The sequence below is a fragment of the Amphimedon queenslandica genome, unplaced genomic scaffold (assembly GCF_000090795.2).
Source record: "Amphimedon queenslandica unplaced genomic scaffold, v1.1 AMPQUscaffold_13393, whole genome shotgun sequence".
Taxonomy (NCBI): Eukaryota; Metazoa; Porifera; class Demospongiae; order Haplosclerida; family Niphatidae; genus Amphimedon; species Amphimedon queenslandica.
The window spans coordinates 124,663-148,397 of NW_003546371.1; the positions used below are offsets into that span (position 1 = coordinate 124,663).

Here is a 23,735-nt window from a genome sequence, read left to right on the forward strand (position 1 = left end):
CTGCTAAGGCATGATCCTGTTGCTTTACATTTCCGGTTAGACAAGGTTTAGGCGGGCTTAACCAGCCCAACCGAAGCCGCAGTTTTAGGCCGGAACACTGCACATTTTCTGATGCTCATTGTAGCGGCCAAGCAATCGAATTCAGAAAGAAGGCCTCTTTATCACTTTTAGCAGTTCACAGCACCCTACCTTTCAAGCCAGAGCTCCTTAAGTTCAAGTACTTACTGTTGCGCCCACCATTACTCTGTTCTGATCTGAGCTTCTGGTGACTCCGTCAATTTCTAGTCTCAAGCCTTTCTCTATTGTAGTTACGCTGTAATAAATGGTGGACCCAACCCCTCCCGTAATCATCCCAGAAGACCCAGCGGGGGATGGGAGCACTACTCACACTGACCCGACACTTGGTGTTTGCACTGACCCGACCGGTACACACAGGCCAGAGGTCATCCTCCCAACTACCTCAGCCTCAGAGACTCCAGTTGGAGCCAGTGTGCTTGCAGGGATCATAACTATGACAGTCCAGGCGTGGCTCAACAATGCCCCCGCGAGCTCTACGACTGTCCCCACGGCTCGAACATCTGGTTCTGGGGACCCACCACTGGAGCTACCCCTGTCAGGTATGTTCACATGCTATTTTGCACACACCACCACCGTAGTAGGCTTTCGAGTTTATTTGCAAGACACTCTGCGAAGGCCTCCCTTTGTTGCTACTGTTCTTTGCAGAGGAGTTACCTACTCTCTAGTAATTGATTTATTTTACTCTTGTGCAACTGACCTTGTGGCTTGGCTTCCAAACCACAGGAAGATGCCTTAGAGCAAGGCCATGCCTCCCCATGCTAGGATGTCATAACATGCTAAAAGGCCTTACCCCTCCCTATGAATGGTGGAAGGCCACATTTAATCCCCAAGTGCGCCCCCCCCCTGCAGCAAGCGGACAGCTAAGGGCCAGCCATTGCACCCAGGCCCTTCAAATTGCATTCCTTACTATCTCCCTCCCTCCTCTACCCTTCTTTCCGTCCCCCCATCTCCTTCCCTTTCCCCCCTCTGTTCTCAACCTTTTGATTCTGCCGAGGTAGCCAAGGCACTTAGCTCTGTAGCCAACTCACTACCGCTGTTCAGTGGGACAACATGCGGTGGCCACATAAACCCATTCAATTTGCTATTGCTGCAACCACGCCCACCATTGAAGTCATTTGCTGTTTTTCTGTCCACGTCTCTCCCCAATTCCAGGGAAGATAATAGAAAAGATCAAAGGCGGCACCTACGTAGACCTGAAAGAGCTGCTAGTAGATAACTGTACTCTCCTGGACCGACTCTATGAGTTACGTTATTCAGCTCACAGCATCTTTCCCCAAACCCACATGACGGACATCCCAGATCCTCTCACCTGAGTATTTTGCTTTTTGTTTTTTATTGCCATTAGGGCAGATCATGAGCCCACTAAACAACTCGTGGCCTATGCCTAGAAATTATTCCACTGGCCTGAAAACACGGTGGCCATGGCTGGAGAACCTATGACTCGAGGTTTCGCCAACAAATAACAGCTGGCATTCCTCTCCATTGGGTTAAAGTTGAACCATCCCTCGTGGCCACCTCAGTGATACACTCCCAAGCAGCAGATAATTTATGCCCATGGTGTTTCAAATCTGACCACAAGGCCAGTGAATGTGCCCTGGCCTCAGTATCCTAAAAGCCCCAACAGCCTCCCAATTCAGGGACTCCAGCCAACCCGACAAGGCAACACCCATACTGGCAGCCCCAGACTAACGAGCTTTGTTGCACGTTCAATAGTGGCCGCTGCACTCATACGTGCTGCCGTTTTGAACACATGCAGCAAATGTGGGAGCCAGGACCATTCAGCAGTGTACTGCAAGCAGCCAGGGACTCAGGCAGCCAAGATGAAAAACTCTCCCTTAGCATAGGAAGAATTCCTCCCTGGACTGTAGTCATGACTGATCAAGGTCTTGTACCCTACAATAATCAAAAGAACCAATTTTGTTTGTTTAAAATGAAAAATAATAAAGTTAAAAATTAAAAAAAGCAGTAATGAATAGCGGTTGCAGGGGAAGACTTAATGGTAGGGCATGCCCCATGACTACAGTTATGATTACTCTGCTGCCTCAGCATACACAGCTGCTACGCTCTCTATTCAGTTCGTTGGCTTCTAGCTCACTTTACTTCCCCTTATTAGGCAAATACACATACATGGATCAGCTGCTACAGCTAGAAGCAGTGTCCAGCCAGCCCAAGCATCCTCCTCCCTTCCCAGTGTCTGGTTTCCTCCATGGCACCCCTTCCTCCATCATGGCCTCGCCACCACCTTCACATTTCTGGGCATTGACATCAACTCAGTCAACATGTCCCTATTGCTCCCTTTGCCCAAACTGACAGCTCTGAAGGCAAAGCTGGCCCACTGGACGAGCAGAAGTGCAGCCTCCAAACGGGAGCTCCAGGAACTGATAGGCTACCTCAACCATGCGGCAGCCGTGGTCAGCCCAGGCAGATTGTTTGTCAGGTCTATGATAGAGGCCATGAAACTCCCTCGACTGAAGGACCTACTAACTTGCTTGGATGCCAATTGCAGGGCAGACATTCTGTGGTGGCATCTGTTCGTGGCGTCTTGAATGGGGTCTCCATCCTCCCGCCCTATGCCCCCATTGTCACGTGGTATCGGACGCCTCAGGCTCCTGGGGTTGTGGGGCACTATCCGCTGCTTTGGGGAATGGTTCCAGGTGGCTTGGCCGGCCTGGTGGACGGAGGTTTATATAGCAGCCAAGGAACTCCTCCCCATCGTGATTGCTGCAGCAATTTGGGGCAACCACTGGAAGGGAAAGCGGGTCCTTTTCGTGTCTGACAACACTGCAGCAGTGAGTGCCCTCAACTCTAGGTTGGCTCACCATTCACCACTCGCCCACCTCCGCTGCCTCTTCTTTTGGGAAGCCAAACATGGCTTCTTGCACGTGGCAAAACACAGACTCAATGCATCTGCTGATGCCTTTCCCGCAACAGGCTAGACTTATTTCTTTCTCTAAATCCACAAACCCACACTCAAGCCTCCCCAGTTTCCCCGGCCGTGCTGTCACCCCTCTTGGACCAATGTCAGCGGTTGACCTCCCTCCTCTGGGCGCAACTGTTCGGTCCCTGTTCAAGGAAGGTCTAGCAGCATCCTCCCACCGATCTTATCGCTCAGCCAGGAACCCCTACCTGGAGTTCTGTCGAAGGGCTAACCTCCGCCCCCTCCCCAACAACAGATCACGCTATGCCTTTTTGCCTCGTTCCTCTCACGGCAGGGGCTCGCGGCCCGATCAGTGTCGTCTTACTTGTCAGCCCTACGTCACATGAAGATTGAAGCGAGAGCCACGTCCTTTCTCCGTTACCAGTGGCGCTACTTACAATACGTGCCGAAAGGAGTGAAGTGCTAATTGAGTAGCTCCCAAGGGACTTTGAAGAGATTCCCCATTTCCTGCGATATCATGCGTCTTCAGGGCCAGCCCTACGGACCCGCCACTCCCTCTCAATGCTCTACTTTGGCCAACAGCGTGTATTGCCTTCTTTGGCTTCCTGAGGCTAGGGGAGTGACGGTAGCAGGCCCGGAAGCCACTCTACCTATTCTAAAATCGGGCATCCATCGACTCACATTCAGACCGGGGCATTATCAGGTTATCTCTTGGTCACACAAAGACTGACCCCTTAGGACAGGAACCACAGTCTTTCCAGAAAAGACAGGGGCTGCGGGCCTTTTCCCAGTAAGGGCCATCCTGAAATATCTCAGGGTTCACCCCTCCTTGAATCAGGGCCCGCTACTAATCCTCCCAAACCAGTCACCACAAACCAGGGACGTTTTCGTGAAGCACCTGAAGGACACTCTAGCAGTCAGAGGAATTGACCAAAGGCGGTACTTGGGGCACAGCTTTAGAATAGGCGCAGCTACCTCAGCTGCACCAGCTGGAGTCCCAGACTACCTAATCAAGGCATTAGGGAGATGGTAGTCAGAGGTGTACCAGACTTACATCAAGACGCCCCCATTATCCCTCACCACTGTCTCAGCCTCCCTGGCAAGGTCAGCCTCCACCCCCAGCGGCCCCAGTTCTCACAGCTCTCAATAGACAGACCACTTTTTTTGCCAATGAGGTCAATTATTCACTTTTGAGCCTGTCTATATTCCTTTTTTTCCTTATACTTACTTTTCTTTTGAAGAAGTTTGAGTTTTGAGAATTTCCTAGTTTGAGCGTGGTGGTTTAGGCACATTTTCACCCCTCAAAGTCCCCTGCTGACCTTGCCTTGGGGTGGAGTAGGCACGGCCCTGTGTTAATGGCGTGAAAACAACTCCCCTTGCTGGGGCCTCCCTTAATGCCTTAGAGGTAATTTGCAGGGATATCCCTTTTTGCGGGGTGTGTTCAGGGAAGCCACGCTCAATGCCACACCCTTCTTGTTATCCACGAGCAGGAGTGGCATAACTTTAATATTCTATACTTTAGGTCGAGCTCCTGCTCAAAATAAGGTTGGTCAGTGGTTAATTTCCGGTTAGACAAGGTTTAAGCGGGGTTTACTAGCCCAACTGAAGCCACAGTTTTAGGCTGGAACAATGCACGTGTTCTCCTGCTCATCGTAGTGGCCAAGCAATTGAATTTAGGAAGAAGGCCTCTCTATCACTCTTAGCAATTCACAGCACCCTGCCTTTTAAGCCAGAGCTCTCTAAGTTCAAGTACTTTTCTACCCACCTCCCCCCTCTGACACAGTTCTCTTCACTGGGCCTGCCCAATGTGATGCGTGTCATTACCTTTTCACCCCCGCAAAGTCCCCTGCTGACCACGCATTAGGGTTGATTAGCTATGCCCCCGTTTTAATGGCCTGGAAACCACTATCCTGGGCGGGGCCTCCCTTAATTGCCTTTGAGGTAATTTGCAGGGGTATCCCTCTTTGCGGGGCGTGTTCAGGGAAGCAATGTGCAACGCCACACCCTTCTCATTATCCACAAGCAGGGTGGCATCCCTTTAATATTCTATACTTTAGGTTGAGCATCCTGCTCTAAATAAGGTTGGTAAGTGGTTAATGTATGTGTAATTTCCTATAAGTGTCATTTTAATTTCTATTACTTTTGGCAGGAAAAAACTTTCTTAGATTAGACAATTAATGGCTTTATTGGTCTTACATGGTGGCTGTGGCTCTTTGTTCCTAGGAAAGTCAACATATGATTATTAATTTTGTGTAATGTTCCTCTTTCATCTATAACTATTAGTAAGGACAAAGTTCCGCAATTGGAAGCCTAAGTTTTCTTTGATAAGGTATACATGTTTTTGTTTAGTTAAGCTAATTTTTCAGTTGTTGTTTATTTAGATTGATACTGTAGGAGACAGCAATGCATTGAGAGCTATCTGCATGGAACATCTTGATTATTGATGCAAGCTTGAATAAACCTATCAACAATCTTGAGCTCAGCAATTAAGAGGATTTGACAAAAAAGCTGAGTTAGATCAACTGGTTCATGGCTCATCTATTATTGGGTATTAAAGACGCAATACGTAACGATCCAGTACATATTACTCCTCTATTCACTTCAAGACTCAACTCACTGCTAGAAAGTCCATAATATTAATAATTTCGGCAATTATTTGAAAATTTTTATTATTCTCCAGCTATTTGTTCTTAACGACAGAAGGAAGAGGATACGTAAATACTGTTCACTGATTTCCTAAACAGTTGTGAAACCAACTCTGAAAGCCAGGTTATACTTATTATGCATTGATTGTGATTCTTTCGTAAATGTGCAGGTAATGTTGGTTTCACAAAAATTTTTTCATTCTTTACTGGCATTGAAACAATACCTGCCTTGGGATTTTAAATGCACTGCAAGCTTGCGATTTACTTGTAGTCTAATGCATCCCACAGCATCTACATGTGCCCTACAATTGACATCCCCACAAAGTATCATGATGATGAGTAAGCATTTAAAAGATATGATAAATGGTATATTGAATCATGGTGGATTTTGACTAAGCTAATAAAAAGATTCATCAAACTGGTGTTTGTCCTTAATAATAGTTGATAATCCTTTGTGGACATGTATTTCTCTTTGTATCACTTCTATTATCAATAATTAAAAATACACAAATACTGGCAATTAACAAACTAAAGCATACTAAAAATTAAACGGAGAGATGGATAGAAAAGATAATATTAAATTAAAATCAATCACCTATGTTATTTCACACATATTCCATTGCTGCAACATATAAAACAACACCCTAATCACCATTGGCTTTACTAATGTCTTTAATTTTTCTTGTTCTTCATCCTGTATTGGGCAGCGAGTAACTGGTACCGCCTAACTTCCTCTAGTACTTGTGAAACAATGGGAGCATTTCAATCAATTTTAAAGGCATCATGAATAGCACCACTTGCAGCTGCTTCATCTCTTCTTAAAAGGGCCATACCCTGAATCCATAACTGGTAACGACTAAGATTACTTTGACCTCTGATCCTGGGATGACTATAAGCTTCGCGAAATGTATCCAATTTTCTTTGTATCCATGACAAAAATACGTGGTAAACAGCAGTTCTATCAATGTCACTATAAGGATCAAGCAATCCCTCATCATCAAATCCTTATAAAAGATAATGAAATAGAGATACACAACCTTCAAACACATCTATGCAGAGCCTCTCAATCCACTGGTTGTGGACACTTCTGCCAGTAACACAACTCCCACGATTAGGTCACTTCAAAGGATGGGTAAGCATGTACTCGGATACCTGTACATTCTGCCTACCTCTATCACATTACACTCTAGACGAAAGACCATATGCAGTAACTGCTTGAAGAAAACACAAAAGAACAGTTGCAGATGAATTATTGGAGGAAATATTTCAGTAGACTGGAAGTCTTGACAAGCCAACATGCCACCATAGATTACCATCCACCACTGAACTAATTTGTGGTATCTATCAATACAGCACAAGCTGTTGGGCGTTGGAACAGAATACTGTCTCCTATGTAATGCTTTCCTCAGACGCTGTTTAACACCACTTGGAACAACTTGTTATAGAGCTTCCCTAATCCTTATACACTGATGGTTAAGCCCCCTTTCTTGTAAGTATTCTTCAAAAGTCCTCTGGCCTCCATTAGGATATGTGTGACAAACTCCGCTGTAATATCATGTAATTTAGTATGAAATATAGATGAGTATGAAGCCGAATCTTCTATTCTGTACTGAATGATTCTTTAATGGATAGTTCTTCATGCAACTTTTAGCATATTAGGAATATCAACGGAAGAGAAGCCAAATGATAGCAACAATGACAGTTGGTTCTCATCAATATGAATTTGTGGACAACCCCTTTTGACAATAAACTGCCTACTTTGATGTTTAATCCAATTATAAACCTCAACAACTGCCATTAATAAAGTTTAACAATCTTCTATGGCAAGCTGATCTGAGACTATAAGAACATCTTGCAAAAGTATCTGTGCCTCCAGAAGCTCTTCTCCATAATACACGCCCCCTTCAACTTCCAATGAAGCTATTCTCACAATGCTTTCCTCCATTTAATCTCATAGAAATAGCACATCAGCAGCTGCACAATGCTCAGCATCATTACCTGTAGCTCCACTTCTAGGTGTAACTTCACGATCACTCAGTTAGTTCAAAGTTTTACAAATGATTATGGTGTAAAAGAAGCCATGTGAAAGATATAGTGGTAATATAATGGTACTGTAACAAATACTACTGAATCAAGGAAGGGATATCATTTATTTTATATTATTTTTGTCCTTAATGGCGCTCCAAAAGTTTAATGAAACTCAATGTGCTTGATTGTTCTATACTGGCTAATTTGTTGTAAAAGAAGAGACATTTGTGACCATAATTGACAAAAGGTACCTTATGGTGGATTTTCAAAATCATCATGATAATGAAAAATATCAACCTATGTAAGCTCTGTTGGACAACCATTGTTTCTAAAAGTTACATAGTAACTTTTTGCATCATGTGAAGTAATTGTATGATAAATGGAGGTCAGAAAGTTAGATTTTTTGGCTATAAAGACAAATTTCACTATATACCCGCCATAAGGTACCTTTTGTCAATTATGGTCACATTTTAGTAAAAGGTACAGAACATTAGAAAAGAGGTCGCACTTCACACCTGCTGTCAGTATTAAATGAAAAAGTTTATTACTTTTAAGTAAGTATGAAATTTGGATTTATAAATAAAGTTATATGGTAATTTATGCATATTATTGTTGATTTTTTGCTACAACTGGGACTAAGTTATGAACAGAGAAAATTGGACCTGTCCCATTGCTAAGCACAAACTGGGATGTGGGAACTGATGACTTCACCCTCCATTGGTTTCTACAGGCTTCCCAAGCAGTTTCCAATCCCTTTATACTCTAATATACTATGTCGCAACTGAGTATGTACTGGAAGTGGCAGCAGCTGGTTTTTGAAAATTGTAGCTGCGTCAATAACGATGTATCATAATGATATTCATAGAGACATGGCTGATATTTTGGCAATCTTGTTTCACTCACATAATATCTTGCTCTTCCTGATAAGCAGTACAATAGCTACTGAAGTCAACTAGTCTTCACAAAGGCCATCATTATCAGAAAATCTTGCTGTTAGCTTTTAAAAGAAGAATTATCAGTTCAGGCGCTCAACCACATGTGCTAATGTAAACTGTGACATCATAAAACATCATTGCGTTTAGCTTTGTATGCCAATGGGTTTACAGGCAGAACTCGGTTGTCAGGCTTTCCAATGGCTAGGAGACCCAAGACCTGAGATCCTGAAGCAGCATTTGGCGACTAAGTACCTGTAAAATTCTCATCCTTATTTCAAATTCCTATAAAAAGTTATTCCAGTTTTTCTTAGTCCAAACTCAGTTTGGACATAGTATATATATGAATTGGATTAGGCATGCTGGTTATGTGTATGTGTAATTATGCTGCTTTAGTTGATGTTATTCTTATTAATTATTATTCGTAAATTAATTGAAATGAATGAAACAACTTGCTGAATTGATAAATGTAGACTGTGAATTGATTAAGTATTAGGAAACGGTTTGTCTAATTAAGAGACAAAGAGATGAAAGCAGAGTATTTTTCTTATCTACACACTTTTCATCCAAAAGTACGCCATTACCCTTGACAACTTAAAATCTTCAAGATATGCTTGGCGTTTAAGTAACTTCGCCCATAATTTTAACTTTGCACTAGTTATCTCAGGATGTGTAACCATTTCTGATTTGTAAATATTTTATCATTGAATGAGTCACTGTCACACTTCCTCTTTTTTGAAGATTGCTTGGGCTACATCAAGTACAAAAGCATCACACTAACCTGTTATAGTAGAGTCAGAAGAAAAGAACTTGTACATGGTCTTTGAGTCATTCTCCTCAATAATAGATTGCTTACTGTTGCCATGAATTTACCTGGAACGAAAGTCAACTTCTTTTGGCACATCATTAGGGAATGGTTCTTGAAGTCTCGCCTTTAGTGTACTTGGAGATTGGATACAACAAGCACATTATGCCATATCCACACTACAAAATCAATCTTCTCTTTGAGGTTAATGATGCTAACATTACTGCAAGTGTACAATGGTTGCACAGCTTCTGTCACCTGTGTAAGCTGAAGTAAATTATATAGACTCTGATATAAAGTGGTAGGATGAGTAAAGTTCTGTTAGAAACTTAGTGAAAATTATAGAGCAAACTTAATAGAGAATAATCATAATGCCTGCCAGACTCCATATTGATATCTTGTTATTGCGAGGGGCTGCTTTTGATCTAATTATGTCTACTGCCATGTAGGGAAGTAGTGCTGCAAGTGTACAATGGTTGCACAGATTCTGTCACCTAAGTAAGCTGAAGTGAATAATGTAGACTGATATAAAGTAGTAGGATAATTAAAGTTCTGTTAGAAACTTAGTGAAAATTATAGAGCAAACTCAATAGAGAATAACCATAATGACTGCCAGAATCCATATTGATATCTTGTTATTGGGAGGGGCTGCTTTTGATCTAATGATGTCTACTGCCATGTAGGGAAGTAGTGCTGCAAGTGTACAATGGTTGCACAGCTTCTGTCACCTAAGTAAGCTGATGTGAATTATGTAGACTCTGATATAAAGTAGTAGGATGACTAGAGTTCTCTTAGAAACTTAGTGAAAATTTTGGAGCAAACTCAATAGAGAATAACCATAATGCCTGCCAGACTCCATATTGATATCTTGTTATTAGGAGGGGCTGCTTTTGATCTATTTATGTCTACTGCCCTGTAGGGAAGTTTAGTGCTGCAAAAATTACAATAGCTCTAGGTAAAGGTGTTTCTGATGTCACATTTGATTTTATTGAGTGGTGAAAAGGTCATGAAAAGGATCTACCTGCTTTGGCAGCAGCAGCAAAAATGGTTTTGGTGGTACTTCAGGGGCAGCCAAACGGGTATTCACTATTCTGAACGATACTTTCAATGACCAGCAAAGTAATATTTTACAAGGTCACTGTATACAGGAAATATTTCCCAGGAATTAAGTTTCACAAGTGAGCCTGAAAAAGTTATTTGTGAAAAAAACTTCAAGTTGTTGCTGCAGTAAAATAAAAATTATATTGTGGGGACACGAAAGGGTGTGGTTAGCACATGGGTGTACATGTAATTAAGTTGACATGTGCTTAATCTTCTGATAAACGATGCATTATGTCTTTCTCTTTTTCTACGAGAGTCTTGCTTGCAACGCTGAACCCGACAATATTAATGATCCATATAAGTGATAGGGTGACAGTGAACCATGTGTCTAGAAAGGTTTTAGTATGCAGTATTTTTTCAGATGAGGTACTATTGCGTTTGTCTTAACTGGTAACAGCAGATATTCAACTGATTTAGAATTGAAGGTTCCATGTTTCTTAACTTTTAATGGAACAGCAGAGGACATGGAAAAGGTAAAAAGTTATGGAAACACGTCCCAAAATCACAGTATGCTTTGCAGTTGCTACAGAAATTGAATCTGCTCCAACAAAAAGTACACTTAGGGCTGATGAGCCTCTGCCTGAAAACCAAATTTAATTATCGAGTCCGATAGTGTTTCATCTGAGCCTGAGAAAGTATCTATTTAAAAATGGCTGACTATAAAAGACTAATAATGTCCTGATGCCCTTCAGTTCTAGACAAGGCAGGATTACTTAATGTAGGACTTTTGCATCATTGTCACATTACTTTCGCACAACTACTTCAGCAAATTCCTGGTACTAAGATATAGCTAAGTACAAGGGATTTTGAAAAGATGGCATCATGGGAAACAAATATTAAAAATGGCAGACAGATAATCCATGATCTTACTAACCACTGTAGCTTCAAATAGAAGACAAACTGATAACCAAGTTCAAATTTAAGATTGCGTTTATCCAAGTGTGCATGCATTGACCCGTATTCGTGTAACATACTTTGTACCCATCCATGACAAAAATCCATGATTGAAGATAAAGAAAATGCAAAAGCAAGCAGGTGCTCGGGATTGTTGATGTTTTTTTTGGCAAATAGGATAATTCAACTTATTAACTAGAATTTATAATTAATTAATGCATTTGCGTCTGGTAATGACTTGCAATAAAGGAGTAGGTTCTTGAAGGTACAAACTTTCTCAGCCTCTTAATTTTTTTAAGCTTCTTAACTACCTGAAATATATGTAGCACTGGTACAATGGACTCACCTGCAGGAATTTACCTGAATAATGTATGTCACTTGTACTGTTGTATTTTAAGCAATTTGAAAAAAAATTATTATTGACTGCATAAATAAGATAATTAAAATAAGCTATGGGTGTGGTCAACAACTACCTAAATCATGGCACATGGGTAGGAGAAAAAAGAAAAGCTGAAATTTATTTTAGCAACTGAAGCTCTATTCAAAGAAAGAGTTGGCACAAAAATTTTTCTAGACATTTAAAAGAAACTGAGAGAGTTTGGTTAATCTTGCATTCCCTAGTTCCGCCTGAAAAATTCTCAAAAAGGCTAAATCACAAACTTTGAGCAACTGTAAGTCACAAAAAAAAGTTGAGACAAAATCGTTACTTTAGTTTTTTGTTAGATGGGATTTTCTACCTCTAAAGCAAATCTCGGGCCTGTAGAGCAAAACACAAGTTCTCATTTGGAGAAATGTCCCCTGGTTTAGCAGTTCACAGGTTTTCGTGCCACGGGATGCTACAAGAGCATAACTAGATGAAAGAAAGCAACTTCATCTGTTGCTAGAAGAACAAATAAGCACTAGACTGCTCAGACAAAAAGATATATTTTTACAAATCAATTATATAAACTGTGTGGACAGAATGACAACGCAACTGCTTATTACCAGCCTCTGCAAGCGTCGCGAGTCCAACAAGAATAGCATCCTGGGGAAAAGAAACTGCTTTTCTGATGTCTGCAGTCACCAACTAATTAACTTTTATTAATGGCAAACAGGATATCCAGATAGCGAAATGCCCCATCCGTTTCAGCTCTACAATGAATGTTCTGATTCTTGGCAGATCAACAGAAGTTAAAACTGTCAAAATTCATGCATTTCTTACCAAACAAATCCTAATAGGAGTGGAAGTAGCAACATGTTCCAACATTCTACTAGTACCCTTGAGAAGAAATCTTTTCATTATTTCTTTGATTGTCGACTGGCAACCACAGGAGACAGACAGAGGCAATTTTTTACGTTCGTGCATCAAGGTCATAACATTTGTATTTATGAGTGACAACACAAAATTAATTGTATTTTTCAACTAGATGCGTAGAGTATCATTTTTGAAGCTACATGGATGTGGCAAAAGCAGGTTTGAGGAAATCATAAAAATCTACAAAATGAATGGATTAATACCAAGGTATGAGACTTACAATTAAACAAATGTTATGTACTTAATTTTAATAGAGTTCATGGAAAGACACGAAACCACGCTTTGACTTATGATGATATTCTCAGGGTTCTTATGTTCATCAGAATTTACACTGAAGCCCATGGAATCAGTCTTCCTTGAGAATAACTGGAATGAAAAGTTGTGAGAATAAGAAGTTTTAACCATGCAGTACATCTGAAAGGCAGGTATACTTAGAGTATGCGGAATCATGTGAATGGCTTCATGTCCAAGCATGTGCTGAAGCAACATTCAACATGTTGTGGCGACGCTACATGCCTTATATTAAAAAAATGAAGCTTATGTCTGACTTGTGTACAACTTGTAAAGAGATAAGTGGACTGATTATAATGAGTGCTAACATGCAATCAGATGAAAGAATAACTGAGGTAAGTTAGTACTGTAATAACAGAAGTATTATACTTATCATTCTCAGGCATTCTCAGGCAATGCAAAAGGCACTAGATCATAGAAGTCTCATTAAAAAGGAAAGGGAGTACCTATAATGATGTATTAAAAGAGGCACATTTATTATTAATAACCCTTTCGTGGTTGGGGTTAAAAATAGATAAATCATCTCATGGTCAGACGTTAAGAAAGCTGCAAGTGCAGTTGCAATTATAAGAACAGTACAAGCATACATAATAAGTATATTTTCTGATGGAAAAAAGGGACACTTGAAGTGCCTGTTCTATTGCTAAGCTTTATAGTACATGTTAACTTTTGGTCAAAATGCAGAACAGTATTTTATAACTCTTGTTACAAACATGAATAAACAAATAATTTGTAATTGTGCTAATTCATACTAAAGCATGTCTGTACACAATATGTTGCAACTAATATGTAGCTTTCTATTCTTCAAAAGTCAAGAAACAAGACTAGAAAAAGAGCCTACTAGAACAGCCTGGAGACTACGCCCACTGACCAAAGTGCCAAAGAAAGGCTTCAAAACATTAACGTATCATCTTAACGTCATAAATGTCTCCTGTAGGTTCTATTTTAGATATCACATAAGTTTTAAGCTTGTTCTCCCGAAAGCAAGCAAGATATGGGAAGAAACGCACTCCGTCTTTCAGTTACTTCGAGACTACGCCCATTTTATTTCTCCATTGGTTTGTACAGCGGAAGAAAGGTAGAACAGTTTCTTCTTTTTCTAGGTGCTTCATAAACCTTATAGCTACTTGTAATAGCTTTTTGGACTCTTCACACATCATGGACAAAACATATGCTGGCTATTCTTTGAGCGTATCAAGTGTGAGTGAGATAGCAGGCCTTTTTAGCAGTCATAAATGATGACGATCGTTTCTTCATCTGTAACACAGCAAAACAACTAGCTACCAGCTTATAACTTAAAAGTAAAGAAAGAGAAGGTTTGCTATAGCCTACAATACTATTACTTTCGGCAGCAGACTATTTCATAAATAGTTTTAAGCAGCAGTATGCATCTCAATGCATTAATGCATTACTGTCACTTTCAAAGACCCACCCCAGACGCATTAATGCAGTATTGACCGTGAAAGGGTTAAAGGGGCTGCATACTGAGGCCTTAGACAATTACAATCCTCCACTGACAAGGTCACATGCTATGCCAAATATTGTAGCACATAATAGCTTGGATTATACTCTACAGGTAACATTTTATGATGTTAATGTGTTTCTATCTAGCTTACTCACTTTTCTAAGGTTCGCTATCCTTCAAGTCCACTGCAAGCAGGTCCAATTTACTTTCTTACTCTCAGGAATTGTGGTATCTTTGTACTGTGCTGTAAAGCTATCCCTCAGCAGGTTAGATTGACAAATGATTTGACACTGGTAAAGGGGCCAATCCTGTCATAAGCATGGTACATTTTTGTTTGAAGAACCATGGCCTTGATTCAGTGAATATCCATTTCAATGCTGACAATTGCAGAGGACAAATAAAAAAATTAATAAGTTATTTAAGTGAGTATAACGCATGCACAATAATGTACTACTTTAAATATAATTCTTTTTACGTTTACCTTTAGTACCTGTTATGGAGAGTCATGACAAGACTTGATGTGTCCATTTTGATTTCCTTTCTGCCTGTTAGACACAAAATTTTCTCCAGACTGGTGCTTTTGACTTATAAAGCAAAAGTCCGGTAAAGCAGAGGTGAATGACTTCGTCAAAGTTGTAGAACAATCATTTTCTGTAAACAAAGCCCAACCTGTAGGAAGTAGCAATGGTGAACTCATTGTAGAAACATTTGACTTGTTAAGTTTCTTTGCTATATTATTTAAGAAAATAAAAGGCATCAAAAGCAATCAACACTTTGCTGTAAATGCAACTTCACCTGGTTTAGTTGCAGCCAGACATGTTGTGGATGGCCCTGTCACACAATTTGTGACCATAATTGACAAAAGGGCCCTTATGGCGGATTTTAAAATTGATAGTTATAATGGAAAATATCAACCTGTGAGTGCTTTGTTAGACAATAATTGTTTCTAAAAGTTTCATGGTAACTTTTTGCATCCTGTGGAGTAATTTTATGATAACTGGGGCTCAGGAAGTTGGATTTCTTAGGCTAGAAAGACAAATTTCACTACCCGCCATAAGGTACCTTTTGTCAATTATGGTCACATTTAATATTCTGAAAGAGGATGCTCAAATAATACAAGATGAACTACCTAATGTACTACCACCAAAGGGTATGTCAAGTGAACAAAAATGGTACCTTTACAAAAAGATATGATCGCTTTGCAGATACAAATGTAAAGATATAACTTACCCACTTCCTGATGCACCTCGACCAACAGGATCAACTCGACAATCAACTCCAGGTGTAGATAATCCACCAATGGAGATCAAAGTACCACATTCTCCTAGGCAATCTCTAGAACCACCAGCAACAGAAAAAAAATGTAGTAATTGTGGTCAATTTGGTCATAGTAGAAGAACTTGTCGATGCGATCAGTAAGTGAATAACAGAAATAAGTTTGTGTAATGCAAATACTATTGATCCCCTTTCAACAAGAGAGGAACTAGTTTGTTTACAACAAACAGATTATTGATGCTCTCAAACAGAATTGGAACTAGTTTGAATTCCAAACATTCAAACTATTGATCCCCTGAAACAGAAGTGAAACTAGTTTGAATGCCATAATATTCAAACTATTGATCCCCTAAAGGAGACGAACTTGTTTTGTAATGCTATGACATACAAACTATGGATCCCCTTTTTGAAAACAAAGATGTGGAACTAGTATGTGCATTGGACGTCAACATAAACACAAACACTCAATTTTGTTTAAATTTTACTAACTCAAAAGAGAAGGCCGAGAGAAAGTTAGTCACAAAGTTATCATGCAGGTGATTCGTTTACTTTTACAGGTGAGAGGACTAATAAAAATGTGTGGGAGAAGAATGCCGAAATAGAAGTCATTGCGTCAGTGAAAGCCAATCAAAGAACACCAAGTGTCGACATGACCTTTAGGATATAAAACAAGACACCTGAAACTGTAAGTTAAAAATCAAAAAGTAATGGCTGCCCCAATAGAGGATGTCCTCTTGAGTTCCATCTATCTGATGGTAAGTTAGGAATGTGTAACCGTATCAGTAATGCAGTAGCGTTACTGAGTAGGATTCACCCCCAAAAAAATGGCTCCCATGACTTCTGCATACTTGCTATACTGGAAAACGAGCTCCTATGCTGACCAGACTTTATAGAGGACCTTATCTTGACCAGAGGACTCCATTGGTACCCATAGCATGGCTCTAGACCTTGTCTAGGAGAAAAGCCAAAATTCGGAGAACCTGCCGTTTTGTTCAGCCACCTTTTTTCATCTTCATCATCATCAAGTCATTTGTCCTGTCAATCCAGTTGTCGGTGTGTATCTCAGTATCAGTTGGTGCTACAAGGATAATTCTTGCACAAATCTACTTCAACAGTCAATGTGCAGGTCCTGTCCCATTAGATCATAAAGAAAAAGTGATACTGTGACTGCTAGATAGAGCCATCTTAGCTGCATGCCACCATTTTGTTAATAAAAGAAGCATGTGTTTATTAATGTATGATATGCAATGATAATTTAAATGACAACAGCTTGGAAGAACAGGAATAGCTGCATTCTGCTGCAACATTGCAGGGAAGATGAACACTTTCAGCTGACAGCTTATTGAACAAGGACTTGTGTCGAGACTAGTATTAATATCACTTGTCATCAGGATACTGATACTTCAGCATGTCTATTCAATGCTGTCTCTCATAAATGATGTAAAGTCATGACAATGATAATAATAATAAAGAAAATTATTGTTTGTGTAAAATTAACAAGCACTACAATGGCAACTAAAGAAATATTATAAATATAATAAAAAAATTAACACAAAGAAGAGCATAAAAAATTTTTTTTAATTAAGTAGGATTCCGAACAGCCAAGGAAGAATCCTACTTGTGACGCAAATTTTACTCTACAATGCAAGGTGATCCATAATTTTTACATAATAACATTGAAAGTACAATGTAGAGTAGAAGTTGTGTCACGAGTTGGATTTTCAATTCTTATTTTTGTTAGCCGTTTGGAATCCTAATTAATCTTTTTTTAAAATATTTTATGCTCTTATTGTGATAACTATAATGCCTTTTATTTTTGTAAATGAACTTATTAAATGGTTTGTATGCTTGTGTTGTACATTAAGAAGCAAAAAATAACTTTAGTTATAGCAGAAAAAGTCTGGGACAAAGACAAGAAAGGAGGCACAGGAAAGGACAGAGGAGAAAGGGGATACAGACAAAGTGGAGAGAGGAGACAGTACTAAGGAGAATTGTAAGATTGAAAGGTGAAGCGTACAACTATACATGACACTGTTCTTAAATCAATGAAACGGCTTAAGTAAGCTTACTTTTATCATTGCAATCTAATACTTTTTGCTGTCAAGCAGATGTAAGAAGGACCATTGTACTAAAAGGTAACTTTGCATTGTATTTCGGTTAGTTTTAATTACAAACATTAGTCAAAAAGAAAGAAGGCCCTTAGGTAATCAAATAATAGTGGAATTACTTGTGGTTTCATTTCACACTTATTAACTGAAAGACTTGGAACAGTTTTGGCCAGCTCTTAAAGTAAACAAAATTTAAGTGTAAATTAAAGACTTAATGCCATTGTAAATAAGGACAGATAGAACTAATAGAAGAAGGAAGGAGGAATAGAGGAGAAATAAAGGACAGTGATGGTGGGGAAGAAACGGGCAGGAAGCGAAACATGGGGGACAGAAGAAACAGAGACGGGAGAAGACACAGGCATGGGAGGGGAGACAGGTTAGAGAAGGGAAAGAAATTCAAAGTAACAATAGGGCATTAGTGTAAATAATAATAACTTTTTCTTTTTCTTTTGTTAGAAGAGGAGGCAACATAGGGGTAAAGGGAAAGAGGTACGAGGTGGTGGGAGAGAAGAAGGAAAAGGTGGCCAAAAAAGTGGAGGTGGCCAAGGAAGACGCCAGTAAGGAAAAAGGGGCCAAAGAGGAGGAGGCCCTGCTACAACAGTAAGTGAAAGAAACACAGTTAAGCATAACAATAACAACATATCTTTCATAGGATACTGCAACTATTTGTATAGAACAGAATTATTCTTCTAAAAAAATTAATATACATTTATTACCTATAAACTCAAAGAGAAGTGATGGCTGGATTTGAAAAATGTGTATGATTCGTGTTTAAATAGTCCATAAAAATGACTTTCAACACTAGAAGACGTAATATTAACACTATAAATTGCTAATAAAAACTTACTAGTATTTGAAAGTCACCATGAATGGCAGGGCTTTACACAACTCTTGAGATGTCCATTATACTAGAAAAGATAGTTGCAATGCTGTCAAAAGCAAGATAAAGTGCATCTTTTTTCATTCTTCCTTTATTACTTGATTTGGGTGTGGTTTTACATGGTGGGCATGGTTTCATTTACTACGTAAAAGGGCATGACACGGAAACGTTGAAAATAACTTAAAATACTCTGTATTTGTATTCCAGAGCAATCTTCTAAGCAGCGTCTCTAACTTTCAAATTTTATTGCACACTGTCATAAACGGGATACTGGTGGAAAGGATTTTTTTTCTCTATCTGTGAGTACCAAAAACTGATTTTGCCAAAATCTCGCAGATAGCCTCGTTTTCTCATAGTGTGTCTCAAATGCTAGTAAAGCTTATTGCAGCTTGCGCTTCACTTATGTCACATTCAATTCCTTCTCCAGAATCAAAGGTGAAAAGCATGTTGTATACAGCAGACACGTAATATATGACCCTTTTGCTTCCTTAACAGGCCTATCAAAAAATCATAATGGCCTCACATACTTTTTTACTGGCCTTGGATGCAATTGACCTTTTTAACAAATAATAGGCACTTTTTCTGTAGATTCCAACCTTTTCTGTAGATTTCAACATGTATTACTCTAGTTCTTCAATAACTGAGCGAATAAATTTACTAAAACAAATAAAATGTTAAATGACTCATGTTGTACAGGCTATGTCTTTGTTGTTATCTCAACACACATAAGTAATATAGGTTAACCAATAGCAGAAAGATTAATTGACCAAAAATAAGGAGCCAGTTGCAGTCAGAGGACAACCATACAAAAAATGAGAATATTTTTCAGATAAGTTGGCTTTTGCATAATTGTTGGGAGATTGGTTGTTTTTAGCTCTCCTATTTTAAAACACCAAAACTTACCAGTGTCATTTTAAAATTCCTGTCAACAGGTTCAAGAGTTGTCTCATCACTAAATGAAGGTTCAGAAATAATCGATAGGCAGTGTTGAGTGAGCCCTTAGTCAGTACTTGCTTGTTCAAAAAGTGGCATTGCAACACATTGCTGTGCGATTGCACCTACTGTAGGTGAAGTACATTCCATAAAAAAATTAGCATTACAAAGAAAAGTTAATACAGAATCAAATTAGTTCATGTATGTTGACAGATGGTTGCATTAAGAAGTACAAGCAAAGTAACCACTATTTTAAATCATTACGCTGTTGTTTGTTGGACTAATGACAATACCGAGAAAGTTTTCCAGCGCAACAGTTTCACTTTTTAACATTTACAGCAGCGAACGAAGCACTCACCTTGCACTTCCATAGCATTATTGATTATAATTAGATATGAAGTAGTCTTTGTGTACTAATAATGAACATGTTACTAGCAAGGAGTGTGACAAGTTGGGTGTTGAGGTAGTGTTGTTACATAAGGTGCAACTGACACTTATAATTGTGACAAATTATGACATTACCTGTTTTCCTTGACTATCCAAATCCATTTTATAATTGCAAAAACAAGGCAAAATTATGAGATTCAGATATGCCTTTTCCTTTGAAAAGATTGATTTGCTTGGGGAATGTAGTGAGCTTGTCATAGACTCGTGATAGCCTGCCATCAGTTTCTGCCATCATAGCACTCATTTTTTGAACAAAGCTTCATCCATTGTCGAAGATTCATTGCTTATTTCTATCAATTTTAATTTATGACAGGTGTCAGCCACAATACAAGTCAACAGTTTAATCAAGGCTGACATCCCACTACCGGTAGGCATACCAACAGATACCCAAAAAATCACTGGTGCAGTCTTATCATTTTTTCCGTTGAAACTGTAGAATGACTCAGAAAAAGAGTGAGTCCTCCCAAAACAGCAGTTGTTGAAGTACTCATGGCTTTCCCAATTTGCTTGCAACCCTATGTAGTGCACAAACTAAATGTCACTACATATTGCACTAAGTTAGCAAGATCATCTATATCAATCTTCAAATATGCTTTCAAACTACTTCTTATTGGTGCTACTTTCAACATTGAATCTGCCAAACTGGGGGTATCTGTCTGTCTATGATCCTGGCTGCTGGATTTTTTAATTCTTAACCTATTACCTGTATAGCATTTTAAGTAGATTATACATAGATAGTTTACACTATAGTTACTTTGAATAATCTAGTTTTGTGTGGTAACTTTCAAAGCACTCTACTACATGAAGTGCTACTAGGCAATATTTGCATCAATATCTTGTTTGGCTTCTTTTGCCTTTAGAGCTACATACAACACATTGATGAAGACCAGCATATTGTGTCTTCTTTGGAATCAGTTCTAAGAAGCACATTCCGGTAAGCCGTGTTGGTAAGTGACTAAGTGTGACTCTTTGCTGGGATATAGATATGTGCCCCTGTAATAATCCTTTTGCTACAGCTATCCTGAAATCCTTGTGATTCATTGGTTTCACTGAATCCCCATTGTACAGGATATTAGCATTTACCAAAGAGAGATTTAGTCAGTGGTAGAAAATTTTTTTCCACCATTTTATCGCTCTAATAATAAATAAATGTTACTGTAATAATTTCTTGTTGATTTACCTATTCCCATATCCATAATATAGTACCATTTGGTCAGATCGATCAACACCATTCATCCATTGGTTGTATTCTTCCACTACTCTTGCCTTAATGATTTCAGTACCTGCTACGTCCTTTCTCCTTTTCTTGTCTATCATTTCTGTGCCATGGAAAGTAGATATCAGATTGACTTCCCTTTTATCTTTCCATTTTAGGCAAAGTAGATGGCCATCAATTGTTTCACTTTATACTTCTGTTCTAAAGGTGGTTATGTGATATGTTAATGTACAAGTTAATTAAAAAAATTTCTATTAATAAAATGTAGGGTTGTCAAAAAATAAAAGAAACAAGGGGGTTGAGTTCAACCACAATAATAATAATAGTTCAATTAATAATAATAAACGTTAATTAATAAAAATAATAATTCATAAAAATAGTACAAAGATTTCAAACCTTACTTTGCAGAAAATGATAATAGGAAGAAATAATTTCAATAATAATTATGCCTTTGTACCTATTGATTGCTCTACTACATTTCTATGATGTAAGTTAAGTATAAATTAAACTTTTCAGCTAGTATTGATTGAATAAATTACTGTCATTACAATTAAAACATCTAAATTATAGATAATTATTTGGCTTTTGCATTTTTTAATGTTTGTGATTCAGTACAATATCTAAAAATTAAAAGATTAATGTATAAGAATTGTAATTGGACTCGCCACAGTTGTGTAGGCAGAACTAAGCAGTTTGGTTATCATTCTTTCATTAAATTTATTCATTTTAAAGGAAACAATACTCATTCATAAAATTCTGCAAAGTAGGGTTTTGAAATCTTTGTACTATTTTTATGAATTATTATTTTTTATTAATTAACGTTTATTATTATTAATTGAACTATTATTATTATTATGGTTGAACTCAACCCCTTGTTTCTTTCATTTTTTTGACAACCCTACTTTGTCTTATTTAATAGAATTTTTTTTTATTTACTTGTTTCCATCCTTTTCATAAAATTGTATTTATTAATTATTAATAATTCATTTTATTGATAATAATAAATTTGACATTCATTTATAGGTTTAAATGTTCATTAGTTCATTATTGGAAGAAAAGAATTTTTGAAATAAAAGCCATAAGAACCATAAAAACAATTTTATAATTACAATTTTAAAAATTTGAATCATTAATTATTAGTTATAACTACACTAATTATTATTCATTACTGAGACATCAAAACCTATTTAAGTTCCTTAATTTTTTTCTCATTACAAATTTAAATCCGCTCTCTCTAATATCTTCCCTCTCAGCCTCTCACTCTCTCATTCTCTCTCTCTTTCAGGAAAGTTTATTTTTGTATAAAGTTAGTTTGAAAACTTGTAGCTATAGCTACCTCATTTCTCTTTTTGTAGGAATATGGATGTTACTGCACCAGTAATTGATGGTCATGGAGGTCCTCCTCCACTACTACCACCAGTTGCAGCCGGTGGAGGTCATGGAGGTCCTCCACCACCACCACCAGGACATGTTGCTGGTGGTCATGATCCTCCTCCACCACCACCACCACCAGTCACACCGGTTGTAGCCGGCGGGCATGGAGGTCCTCCACCACCACCACCGCCAGTTGCAGGTGGTCTTGGAGGTCCTCAATCACCACCAGTTGCTGGTGGTGGTGGAGGTCCACCACCACAACCATTGGCTGGTGGTTTTGGAGGTGCTCCACCACCTCATGCACCTGTAGCCATAGGTGCTCTACAGCAGCAGAGGCTGCTTGTTCTGAGGCAACTCAGGAGCTTCAATAGGCAAATCGTAAGGTTTGACAATACTTTATTATATATATAATCTCTTTCCATTTTAGTACATGAACTTACCCAGAGGACCAAGAGGCCGTGGCGCTGGCAGTGGCAGAAGGGGTGGAGGAAACATTACCAAAAACAATAACTTTTATTAACTTAAACTTTTCTATTATAAATAGTATTTTAATAACAAAAAAGTCAATTATTTTACAGCGCAAAAAGCAAAATCAAAAATACAATAGTAAAATATTCAAAATGATGAATTGCTCAGCAAGGCAAACTGCTTTAATACCTTTAGATTCCACCTTCCTACAATAATAGATACATACATATTAATAATACATCATTTACACTACTTACGGTGGCCACAGTTCATGACATAACCATTAAAAGAATATAGATGTAACATTGAACCATTACCTATTACAAAATACATAAGACACTTTGTAATCACACAATATACAATCTTGCTACATAATCCATTGCTGAGACTACAATGATGTGAAACCAATAAGGCTAAAAACTGTTGCCTCCTGCAATGTGATAAACTAATGATCAAGGACCTACAACAAAAAATTTAGCTACATGTAAAAAGAAATTAATTTAGTTACATGAATCTAAAACCAGAATAGCCTTTAATTATATTGCAGTAATTGCACATTCCAATATCAAGTAAAAGTATTGCTGACTCATCAAATCCTTTCCAGCTGTCAATACCTGTAAAGC

The 23,735-nt window shown here is 38.5% G+C and overlaps 1 protein-coding gene across 1 annotated transcript; it reads left to right on the plus strand.

Annotated features, from left to right (window-relative positions):
- Positions 1–322: 322 nt before the first annotated feature.
- Positions 323–22,960, plus strand: LOC105312870 (WW domain-binding protein 11-like). Its single transcript, XM_019996917.1, has 5 exons — positions 323–617; positions 18,026–18,170; positions 18,251–18,394; positions 22,626–22,911; positions 22,955–22,960. Exons 1-5 carry the CDS (start codon positions 323–325, stop codon positions 22,958–22,960), a joined length of 876 nt encoding a protein of 291 aa, XP_019852476.1.
- The last annotated feature ends 775 nt before the right edge of the window (positions 22,961–23,735 follow it).